Source organism: Aulostomus chinensis, chromosome 18, assembly GCF_037954235.1.
Source record: "Aulostomus chinensis isolate RoL2024-O1b breed Wild chromosome 18, RoL_Achi_v1.0, whole genome shotgun sequence".
NCBI classification, from domain to species: Eukaryota; Metazoa; Chordata; class Actinopteri; order Syngnathiformes; family Aulostomidae; genus Aulostomus; species Aulostomus chinensis.
The window spans coordinates 14,613,427-14,625,973 of record NC_141337.1 but is presented as its reverse complement, the minus strand read 5'-3'; the positions used below and the strand labels follow the sequence as shown (position 1 = coordinate 14,625,973).

General features: G+C 42.4%; 1 protein-coding gene across 6 annotated transcripts in view; it reads left to right on the top strand.

Moving 5' to 3' along the window:
• Positions 1-12,547, top strand: part of mgat5b (alpha-1,6-mannosylglycoprotein 6-beta-N-acetylglucosaminyltransferase B) — a 53,510-nt gene that overhangs the window by 15,229 nt on the left and 25,734 nt on the right. For 5 of the 6 annotated variants that reach the window (XM_086185202.1, XM_086185205.1, XM_086185203.1 and 2 more), the window contains 5 exons: positions 3,138-3,247; positions 4,274-4,347; positions 7,114-7,281; positions 9,236-9,400; positions 12,119-12,288. In XM_086185202.1, coding sequence (XP_086041328.1) covers positions 3,138-3,247; positions 4,274-4,347; positions 7,114-7,281; positions 9,236-9,400; positions 12,119-12,288 — 687 coding nt within the window. Of the gene's footprint in view, positions 1-3,137; positions 3,248-4,273; positions 4,348-5,615; positions 6,460-7,113; positions 7,282-9,235; positions 9,401-12,118; positions 12,289-12,547 lie in introns of those variants that run through there. The other variant, XM_086185206.1, reaches the window with a different exon arrangement.

Below are 12,547 nucleotides of genomic sequence, written 5' to 3'. Positions count from 1 at the left end.
CGTATACGTTGCTGTCATCAGAGGACTGTCCCTCCTCCCTCGGGTGTAAGTGGACAGCTTCCTGTGCTTCGCCACCAGTTTGTGCACTGGTTTATTTTGTTCCCCGATGTAAAGACCAGTGCAATCCTGGACAGTCCTGCAGTGGACTCGGTTTGAAGTGACCTGGGATCAAGAGCTTCCTGAGTCTCTCTGACACTCCTAACATGAAAGGACTGGCAATGCTGTTCCTTTTTGTCTCCTCCTCTTCTTCGTAACGACCCACGTGAATACCAGCCGGGCCAAAGACTCTCGCACGACCTCACTTCGAAACCCAAAGCTCACATGCGACAATCGAGTCTTTCAGAAGATCACATCCACGCAGACTTATAAAAGCCTGCAACTCCCCACCAGTGACTCAGAACCGAAGATGCCTCTTAGATGAGAAGCGAAACTTCAAAACTCCAAGAAATGGAAAACTCCAGTTGACTACGACACAGCACCTAAGAGATACCATGACTTGGGTGACACCAACAGTGTGTCCTCCCGGGTGCAGCCATCTTGCTACTCCCAATAACTCATGTTTTCCCTTCAACGCCTTCACACAAGCATTGCTCATAGCAATTTCTCTTACTACCCTCATCTGGTCCTTAATGGGCCACGAATGTTTCATCTGGGATGTGGCTTGCAAATTAAAAACATAAATACATGTCATGAACGGTCACTCAGAAAGTTTGAGTGTTCAAAAATCATGACCCCATCCCTTGTAATTATCTGTGCATTCAGGGAATCTTAGACATCATTTAATTCTCTATTCAAAATGCCCTTTATGTGTTCCACAGTTCAAATAATAATTTAATAGGTCTCCCAGGGACTAAGTTGCAAATGCTACAGTGACACAGGCCAAACAATTAGAAAACCAACTGCTTGTTGATGAAAATGTTTGTAATAATTTCCGTTTTTCACACACAAATGATTAATAAACTCAGGGGTCAGAGTCATGTTGGCCATATGAATAATGGAAATGTATTCAGGTTGGAATATTGCAGAATCCTGGAGCTATTAAGTCGCCGGTTAGCTCTCCTGAGTCGGAGTCCCTGGAATGTCACTATGCGACGAGCCTCTGAGTCAGAGTGCACATTTGTATGTACGAATGAAAGCTTTTGTACCTCTGCACTGTAATCATTGCTGTGTGTGTGTGTGTGTGTGTGTGTGCGTGCGTGCGTGTGTGCATGCATGCACGCGCGCTCCGCTACACCAGTGTGTCTGTGTAATTGCCAATTAATTTGTGTTGACCTGCTGGTCTAAAGGATTGTAGAGGAGGTTTGGCTGCCACGGTCCTCGTGGGCACCACATGGAGAAATGAAATTGGGGTTTGGATTGTGTTAAGTTATGCATATAAGCTCTCCCTTGGCACACATACAAACAGAGTGCAGAACAGCTATTCCATTTGATTTCAGTGAGTTTGCCAGGTTTACACAGTTGGAGAGTTCCATAATGAGAAATATAAATTCCAGAAATACTGCTACATAACAGGGGAACTCATTTAAATAATTAATGTTAGTGTTGTTGTCATGTAAAATCGACCGATGACACGGCGGTTACACAAGTTACTTGCAGGCAGCACATTTGATGTACAGAAGTTTGGTCTGCATAAAATTAGAAAATAGATTATCACAATGAAAAGATGTCAAATGAGTTTCACTAAAATTATACGAATGTTAAAGCTATAGTTTGTAACATTTGTTTCCTTTTTCTGGAACTGAGGGATAAAAACAACATGTATGGAAGTTGTAAATACTGTATATACCCGGAGGGGAGACACCTGGTGTGACCTGCAGGCTGCGTGAACTGGATTTTTCAACATGTGCAAATTTGTGTGGAAGTTTTTGTTACAGCTTCCTGGCAAAGAATTCATTTTGTAAATCCTCTGTCTCGCTAACTTGTGAACTAGCTTGCAAACTAGCTCGTCATCTAGCTCGCTAGTTGCGAACCAGCTTGCTAATGTTACCGTCCTCTAGCTTGCGCTCGGAAGTACTTCAAAAACACATAATTCCCTTACTTACAAAACGTTAATCTATGATACAATATAGGGGAGAGTAAATGAATTCGCTACATAAGCTGCTTCCACGTCATTTATAAATACTCTCCTTTCCGAGACCAGTCATCCGTGTTTTCACGTCCCTCCTCTTTGCGTAGCGCTCTCCAACAAGCACCATTAACTGCGATCAGTGTTTGTCACTTTATGTCTTTTCTGGAATCCTTCAATCCACTGCCAAGTTTTTCTTTTATCCGGGGAAAAAACATTTCTTTGATGCTTCTTGTTAGGTTTTTTCAACACATACTCCCAGCTGCACAAATTATTTTTTTGTGCAAAAAGGGTTGTTAATTCCTGCTTCCTGATATCCTCTGTTTATATGATTTTAAATGCAGTGCTTTGGAGACCAAAAAAAATCATTTTAATGCGATTGTCTTGGGGAATTGTAGCGATATGTGTGATTAAGTAACATTGCTGACTAAACTCATCTCTATTTGTGTCTCTACGAGGATCATAAGGAGCCGCAAAAAAATTCACTGGTGGATATCTATTGTATTTTCCTCTCTTTTGCTCAGAAATCTTTTGTCCTCTTTTGTTCAACGCCTCTTCCCCGTTAAGTGTTTGCACCATGGATCCTCTGAAAAGTTTCAGATAAAATAATCTGCCACGTCTTCTTCCCCATTATAAATATTGCTTCCTGATTGTTTTGCTAACAGCTTTTAGGCCACTAGAGGTCACGTGCAGTGAAACACATTTAACTTAATTGTCTCTGTTTTCATCTCCCAGAGGACTCGCTTGCCTGTCCTCTTATCTCAGATAAATTATCTGTCAGTGTTTAAAAGCTTTTTCGATTTCACGCCTTAAGTTCTTGACAATTAGCATTTCTTCCACTACTTGGTGCTTATTGTGAAGGCCGGAAAAACAGGAACTGCTGAGTAGAAAGGGAAGCTATAAAAGAAGTATAGTGTCCTCTTTCTTTTGAACGCGACTGATTGCAGTTTGAAAAGAATCCAGGTCATTAGAAGATGTGGCTGGATATATTTTTAGCTATTCTCATCCTTCTTGCTTGTTTGTGTGCCCATGTGTGTGTGTGTGGTTGTGTGTGTGTATGTGTGTGTATCAGGATCCAGCCTGTAGGCCTGCTGGAACGGATCCAGGCCATAGCCCAGAACATGTCTGACATGGCGGTGCGGGTGGAGCAGATTCTACAGCGCAGTATTGCAAGCAAAAGAGGTAGAACTTAATACACACACACACACACACACACACAAATCCTGCCCACTCACACACGGTGAGAATACTAAATATAGCTGTGGCCCTTCAGATGAAACCCACCTGTCCATTTCAAATCCGAGCAATCTGAAAACACTTTCCACTCTGCACACATAAGCCCGACTGTAAAGCCTGGATCCAGTCTAAGACTTGAATTCACAATTTGTGTCAAACTTGCATTTGCTGGTTGATCTTACAGAACAAGACATATGATTCACATACATTTCCCGCTCCAATAACAAGCCTCTATATTCATGGAGGAGGATCCCCACAGCACCACGTTGTTGATGCCCAATCATGAACTCAGTTTATGAAACGAATCATAACTTCTTTATTTGCCACATAAGTGAAAGCGATTGGCTCTTTTGCCACTCCACACTTGTCTTCGTGACAGAAAGCAGCTCAACATGCCTTCTCATTAATGTGTCCGAACTTTTTTCTTCCGTCATAACTTTTGATATCATTTAATTGCGGTTGATATGAACCCGGCGTAGCAAAAAGTAGCAGCCGGTTGCACTTTTCACGGTGAGAGGTCTGCTGTTATCATGCTAATCAGACAGAATGGCTGGCAATTATTTGTCTGTGATTGTGCTCTTCGATGCTTGGCAGGATGCTGGTGGAGGGGCGGCGAGTGCTCTTCTAATTAGGCTCGGTAGCGCAGGGATTGTATCAGAAGAAAGGAAGGGAGAGGAGAGAGGCAGGAAGAAAAAAAAAGGGAAGAGAGCGGGTCAGTAAAGTGAGGGAGGCAGGAAAGATGGGCTGCGGATTGGTCGTTAAGTAGCGGAGGCTGTACTTGCAGGAGCCACTGAGCTAATTGATCGGCATTCATTCTGGGAGAATCTCGGTATGTTAGGACTCATTGAGACGAATAAAACATACGTTGATGGAGATTCTGCTAAGGTGACATTTAGTCATATGTATTTTGTATTTGTGTGTGTGTGTGTGTGTGGTACTTGATAAATATTCTGTATTTTTTTGTCTCTCCAGGAAGGGATGGGACATTAGGACAGTGTGAGATTCCTAAAGATCACCGTTATCCGGACTGCCCCAGTAAGATGGATGTGAGTCTTCATATCTCACTTGAACAGTTTTGCACGAAGGGCAAACACTTCTTTGTCCTCTCTCCCCTCCCTCTCTCTCACTCCCTCTCTCTCTCCCCCGCTCTCCTTTGTCGACTCACTTTAGTGAGGTATAAATTTCATATAATACGATACGAGGGTGCTCCATGTGGTGCGCTGGGTTGCCGCAGCAACAAATTTGAAGCAAGTGACAGCAGGGAAAAATGAGCAATAGAAGAAAACACAAGAAGTAAATGAAACTAAAGTTCTATAAGCATACATGCACACACACACACACACACATATGGCTGCAGTGTGCTAATTAGCAAGTGGATGAAACTCACTGGAAGAAGTACAGCAAGCACTAACAGTAGAGTTTGTTTTCTATGTCATCAAATAAGTAAAGAAATGCAAGAAAAGCACTCAAGACAGAAAATCTATGAAAAAACTGTTGCTACTCAGTAAAAAGTTAGCTGGGAGGTGTGTTCGCACACACAAGAAAATCATGTGCCATATTGCAGCTAAGAAACACAAAGGACAGTCAAATATTTGTTGAGCTGATCTTCAAGTAAAATCAGTCTAATCTGATATCAAACCAATGGAACGAGTAATATTGTTTTCCTCATATATTCCTGTTTATGTGGTAGAAGAAACCAATTGAAACCCATCACATTCCACATCCATATATTAAGGATCCTCTATTATAGAGCAGGTCAATGTGCTATATATGAAAAAAAAAAAAAATTTTCTAACTAAACTCATCAACAGATAACGAAAAAAGAAAAGTTCTGACCTCTTGTCAAAGATGTTTATTGGTGACCAGGTATCTGAAATGAACGTTTCCGCGCTGGTGGTCAAAAATCATGAATGATTATCCTTATGAAATAGAAACCAGGGACAATTATGGTTTCATGTGTATTGACTTAGTATTTCCAGAGCAAGTCAAACGTTTGTTTTTGTTTTTTTTTTAATCTTAATGTTGTATTGTCCTCTTTATTTTGTTGCTTGCTTCCAGTGGTCCTGGAATCCATAAGAGCCCCAAAATCAGTCAGCAAGCAAATTTAAAAACTGTTGCCAGCATGATGGAGGTTGTTCTTGTCCGTGTGTAACAACGATCACAGCTGCTGCCTCTTTGATTGTGCGGAAACTGGAAAAAATGGTCATTATACGTTAGCCGGTCACGCTGCTGCTGCTGCTGCTGCTGACAAAAGCACAATTCTGCTTTTTTTCCTTCTTTTTAAATATACCATTAATATCAGAAATTTTTTTAGGGACCCATAACAGGTAAAAATGCAGTTACACAGTCCCACTTTGTACCTCAAATTCATTGTAGCTGTTGGTGTGCCTACAGATGTCTGAGCTCCTCTCTCTCTTTCAAAGGATACACCGAGACACCCCTGCAGATTAGAATCATATTGTCCGCATCTTACAGAGGCTATATCCAAAGATAGTGGTCGTAAATGAGAGTTGAGCTGTAAATAGAGCTGTAAATTTAGAGCTCTGGGCCTTTCTTCACTAACACAGACCCAAATTACTGCTGATGCTGCACCCATCTGCCAAGTAAGCTTTTGAATCTCCCTGTCCTCCCTCACAGAAGTGTTGGACACTCCCAAGTCCTTGTCACTGTGCTGCTCCCAGGACTTAATCATGGCCGGATATCCCGACTCTGAGGAGAGTTGACGTTCACTGGCGCTCTAAAAAAACATTAAAAAGTCTTCATTTTAGCCATACATAAGTTTAGCTTTCCTATATACAGTGATATAAATACTCAACGAGCGTGTTTCCTCTGGCTCACTTTGGCTCAGGTCGGGTGGGGACGGCTTGGTACGGGTGTGCTTCCACTAGCACTGGGTACCACGTCAGCGTGGGTGGACTCACCGGCCGAGAGTTCCCCAGTTTGTGTGCGACACAACAGCTACAATGGACGACATGGAGGCAGCATTAAGCCTGTTGCTCAGTCAGTGGTTTTTGCTTAAACTGAGAGTAAGGGAGGACAGACAGGCAAAGCTTCAAGTGGCGAAACAGAACACGCGAGAAAAGTATAAAAGACTTAACCAAGCGATTGACCAGTATTCCGCCGAAGCCAAGATGATATGGAGTACACGATGTAAGCGGGTAAGTTACCCATTCAGCGCCCCCGCTCGACTTTGGAACCCCAGCGGAGCAGGTACCAAAACAGTAATGGTTCGTACCGTGTTGGAGCCAGTGGAACCGACCTGACCCGAGCCAAAGTGAGCCAGTGGGAATGAGCCCTAATTCACCAAGCTCAGTTAATGTCGCATCTACGAAGACCAAGTCATTATCTATTTGATTTGGCTTTATCCATTTTTTGTATTTTGTCAGTTGCTTGCCGACAGAAATAGTTACAAATGCCGTAAATGTCACTGTCCACGTTAATTAAATTAAAAGAAACAAAGATCAGTAAATTGATGCCTCTCTGTATTGTGAGAGATGGGTCACTGTAGTTTGCGTAATAAGCAAAAATGAAACTGATACTCTGGCTAAAAGACTAAATTAATAAACTTTAATAAATTAATAAACTTTTTTGAGCTGGACAGTGTGGCCAAACATTACATATATGCCTTTTAACTGAGTCCCGTGTGTGTTGTCTTCCAAATGGGATGAATCTGTGTCCCTCCTCATCAAATATTTGCATCGCAACATTCTTGGCCTCACAGGTCCAATGTAGGAGTTTGCTTGTAATAAAGAAGATAAGATATTGTACACGTACATTTTTGACAGACAATAGATTGAATGTTTGCCTTCCAGTGGATGCGAGCTCGTTGGACATCGGACCCGTGCTATGCTTTTTACGGTGTGGACGGCTCAGAGTGCTCCTTTCTTATCTACCTGAGCGAGGTGGAGTGGTTCTGCCCCCCATTGGCCTGGAGAAACCAGACTGCTACGCCCACGTTGAAGCCTCCACCAAAGAGACAAGTATTGAATCGTTCCATTTAATGTCAAAACACAAAGTTTATGCAGAGATAAAATAGGTCAATTTGCTGCTGAGATGTCTGCCTAATTCCTTGGAAGCATAAGCAGCTGGGAACAGGATTGCCAGTTATGCCAGATAAAAGGACAATTAGGAGCATCCGTGCTTCTGAGGAGCTAAAGACTCCTCTGTTGACTCAGAGACACATTGTATTCTATGTTCCTCATGCAAACAGAGGATAAGCACTCACTGTGTTTGACTGACTATACAAATTAAAAGGTCTTTGACACAATTTGAATGAAAGCGGCTGAAAATGACAAGGACAAATAAATTAAGAGAGAATGTTACATCAAGTTAGCAGGTCATTGATGCTACCGACTGCTATGGAGACAATACCTCACCAGAATTGTGTTTTTCGCCTTTAAGTGCTCACTAATAGATGTCTCGTTCTCACAAAGACATTTTATTCCTGCTTCATCTCTTTTTTTTTTTTTGACTCCAGATGTCAGAAAGAGCCAGACTTGACTACAAAGCGTGAAGCTACTGTCTAACAATAGCTAAAGCAACAAAACAACTGCAAAACTGCCCAAAAAAAAATCAGTTTAAAAACTCTCAAATGCATTGACAGGTATAATCCATATTCTTTGTTAAACTGTTTGCTGAGAAATCAACAAACACTTTGATTTAAACAAACTATAACACCTCTAGATCTGCTCTACTGAGAACGAGCATGAGCTTCCCATGCTCGCTAGCTTGAATTAGCGCTTAGCCGGAGGGTTGTAGTTAACTAATCTAAGTGTTTGGGGATAACTAAGCGTTCTACTGGATAAAGAAGATGCAGATTATCTCGCACAAAGTGCCTGACAGGTTTTAAGAGGAGGTCCTTGCGCATTTTTTGATGTTTTGTAGTTGTAGCTGTTGTCGCTGTTAGCTTCAAGCCAAACGTGCTTATTCCTGGAGTAACTAAGAAGTAATTCAAGAGCTAAACAGAATTTTCCTTAGCTAAAGACATGTATTTGCGAGTACTTGAAAAAAAAAACAACCCCTTTGTAGCTGAAGGATCGATTTAAGGTTGCCACCCAACAAATCAATTATTAACCACATTCTGTGATTAATAGTAGCTCGTCTTCCATTGCTGTCAGTCCCCTTTTTTGTCCTCCTGGATTATTTGATATTTGTTTTCCAGGCATTGTGCTTGTAATTAGTCCATAAGGTCTGTCCCATTCTTACTTTTATTTTCCCACTCCTGACACCCCCCCCAGAGTAATGCACAGCAGTTCCTGATGTGAATTCATTCTGCAGCTCCATCTCCTGCTCGTATTTACAGCCTATATTCACTCACAATCCCAAGGCTTCCCTCTGGGACTCTGAATTTTCTTTTGCCATACACAAGTTGCTCTTGATGGCGACAATTCACCTGCAGAGTGAGAGTAAGCTCTGCATACTGATTTTGACTTTGAGAGAATCTCCGCTTCTTTCATTCCTTATTTGTGTTTTTGAGAGAGCCATTATTGCACATGCAGTTGTTCAATTGATTAACACTCATATGCTGGTGTAACACTGCAGTCCAGTGGGTATGTTGAGCACAAGTAAAATGAGGGCAGACTATTTATGAGGAGGATCTAGTCATCCCTCAGGCACCCTGTCAGAGAGGCCTGACCCCAGGGCAGTGGCAGATAACAAGATATGACAGGCTCTCTGTGCTGTACGGTCTACGTTCTCCAATAACTGATAGTTCCATCTGTATAAATAGCCTCATAATGTCTATGTTACTCTCCTCTTTGCTTCAGGCTGAATTTTAAGCCATAATGTCTGCTTTTACTGTTTTATTTCTGGTATAAAACTTTAGCCCAAGGTTAACATAAAGAAATGAAACGATGGCTTCTGAAAGACCAAATCAGACATTCTCTTCTCATGATACTTTCCCAGCGATTTTTAGCGCTCTCTCCCATCCTCCAGGCTGTTTTCCAGTCTGACATTGGGAACCTGCTGGAGCAGGTGGGCGCCGGGAAGGAGTCACTGAACTTCATGAAGAGACGCATCCGCAGGTTGGCAGCACAGTGGGCCTCTGCTGCCCGACGGTTGGACGATAAACTCCGCAACCACTGGAGAGAGCAGAAGAGGGTGAGTTGAGGCACTTCCATAAGGGTAAATGGTAAATGGACTCAATTTATACAGCGCCTTTCTACCTTAGCGGCACTCAAGGCGCTTTACAATGTCATCTCATTCACACACACACTGATGGTGGAAGCTGCCATGGAAGGCACCAACCTACTCTTCAAGAGCAATTATGGGTTCAGTATCTTGCTCAAGGACACGATCACCGGGGTCGAGGATCGAACCAGCGACACTTTGGTTGCTAGACAGCCACTCTACCTCTGAGCCATGCCGCCCACACTTGCATCCGCTGTCAAGATACTGTGGAGGAAGAGCGCAGTGAAGCGACTTTTTAAAGTTCTTTTCTGTGAGACTGGGAACGTCTAATTGTTCTAATTGGCTTTGTGCACCGGAACATTGACAGGAAGCTGGAGACACTGAATCTGACAACCCTGCACAAGGATGACCACGGATCAATTCCGCTGGGGGTGATGTGACTCGAGTTCTGTGTGACAGTCACAAACATTTTGCAGCTAAATGCTATTTCTGAAAAAAGTGAAACAGAGGCGACGTGGTATAAATGTCTAGCTTCATATGTGATCATCTAGATTTATAGTTCCATCTGACTTTCATAAGCCAATTGTTGGAAATAAACAAGATCCAATGATGCGTCATCAGGTTCACTAGTCTTATTTTGAATACCCTCCGACATGGCGAATCTTTAACTGATGTGATTGACCAGTTCCCTGTGCTGCTCTTCAAAGATATTGCCAAACCTTGTCTTCCAACCTGTCTAATACCACCTGGAACAATGACTACCTGACTGACAGAAACTATTTTCTGACACCTCTCTCCATTTTTCTCTAAACTATGCGTTGCGTTGCCTATACTGGCCTCTTGTGGCAGCTTTACGTAACACGGCCTAGTTTATTCACGCTGAACAAGTTAATGGAAATACACCTTATCCATCCATTCACCATCTATCCATCCATTTCCTTCCGCTTATCCTGCTAAGGGGGGGGGGGGGGGGCTGGAGCCTATCCCAGCAGCCTTCAGGTGAGAGGCGGGGTTCACCCTGGACAGGTCACCAGTCCATCTCAGGGCCAACATAGAGACAAACAACCATTCACACTCACAGTCACACCTACGGTCAATTTAGAGTATCAATCAGCCTCGTCCCCTCTTGATGTCTTTGGACTGTGGGAGGAAGCTGGAGTACCAGAGAGAACCCACACAGGAACAGTGAGAACATGGAGACTCACACAGGAAGATCCTGTGCTGGAGCTGGGACTCGAGAAACCTGGAACCTTCTTGCTGTGAGGCCACAGTGCTGACCACTGCACCTATAACCAATGTGTTTTTCCTTTTTTTGCAACATAACCATAATTCACTAGAATTTATTTTTTTTACAAATGCAAACACTATTTGAAACACTTAGATCAGCTGAAGCCTCCATTTTAGATGGTTACAGGCTTGTCTTCTTTCCGTGCCCGTATGCATCGGCGGTTCCAGTGGTTATTAATGCAAAACACGGGGGGAGAACTGCAAGGAGAGGCTGGTTGTATTTCCAAATGCAGTAATTTATTGAGGAAAACGGCATCTGTTCGACAGAGAAATTCTCTCCCTTCTACAAGCAGGTGTAGACAAACAAACTCCAGTCCAGTTCTGAACATCAGATTCGCTGTGAAAAGGAACAGTTACAGCTGTCTGCCTTCTTATATCTTCGCATCTTTTCACCCTCACAATTTCATTGGATAACAGTGTGAATTAAGTCACATATGCTTAACATATTTTCAAATTTATATCCACAATTTTTTTTTTTACATGTTTCCTCTTTTGTCTCTCCGCTCACATATTGTTTTTCTACGCTTCACTCTAATTCTCTGTTCTATAACCATGTGGCATTTGGAGTGGATGCTAATTATTATTGTTATCATGATCATAAAAGTGGAAGCACAATAATGACATGACATGAGAATAATGACTTGTTAATGCTCAAAACGAAACATGGAGGCCAAAAGTTAATGAAACATAACATAACACAATCTTCACTTGTGTGCTCTGTTAGTTTCTTTTAAAAAATATGTCTATATACACACACACACACACACACACACACACACACACACACATATATATAAATATATATATGTGTGTGTGTGTGTGTGTGTGTGTGTGTGTTCTGTTTTTGAAAACTGAAAATCGTACACCTCAACAAAAAGTGATGTGCATCAGCAATATGTCATCTTGTAAATAGATTAAATTATCCATCAAAACACAAGTGCGAACAAAACTCAGCGCCTTTGGAAAATGTAATTTCATTAACAGCCAAGAAATTCCATCAGCTATTAATCCGCTTGAGTGCCATTCTGTAAATCAATTATTCCACAGCACTCATTTCAACTTTATCCCCAGTTGACTGTGTTTCTCGGGAGTTACTTTGGTGTGACTATTCTGTCGCTTGACTTTCCACTTTACTTAAATACTCGGTAGTATTTTAAAACACGCGATTCCTGACAAATATTTGAATAAATTCATAGAAAAAAAAAGGCTGTTTGTGAGTTCTCTGAGGCGTTACAGAAAATTGCACTCGAAATCTGAATCACTCCCCACGGAGAAGTGGAGTTAGTTTGAATAGAAAAATCCAGAACCGATGGACGTGAAGGCTTTTTCTGTACAATAAGAGTGTGAAACTGAGTCATGAATCCATAGCAAACCACCATGCTTCTCCCTCCCTGCCTTCAGATTCTAGTCCATGTTGGCTTTCTGACAGAGGAGTCTGGGGATGTCTTCAGCCCCAAGGTACTGAAGGGGGGTCCTCTGGGAGAGATGGTGCAATGGGCCGACATCCTTACAGCCCTCTATGTGCTGGGACACAACCTAAAGATCTCGGTCTCTCTCAAGGAGCTGCACGGGTAAGTCTGCTTATACATTTTTTATTCATTTCCAAGCTGCAGGCGGAATTGCAATTGCCGTTTTCCCCTCCTTTCCGAATTTTTAAATGCAATTCTGAATTCTGCAATAGCGCGATCTCAACGCCGTTACCCACACCGTAGTTGTTTTTTTTTTATCACCTTTGGCCGCACACAGATAAACACTCTTTATTTCTGCCTGCGTAATCTCTCCTTCTTGCAAAGTGTCATTTCAGCCTGAGGGCTTGACAGCATCTCAACA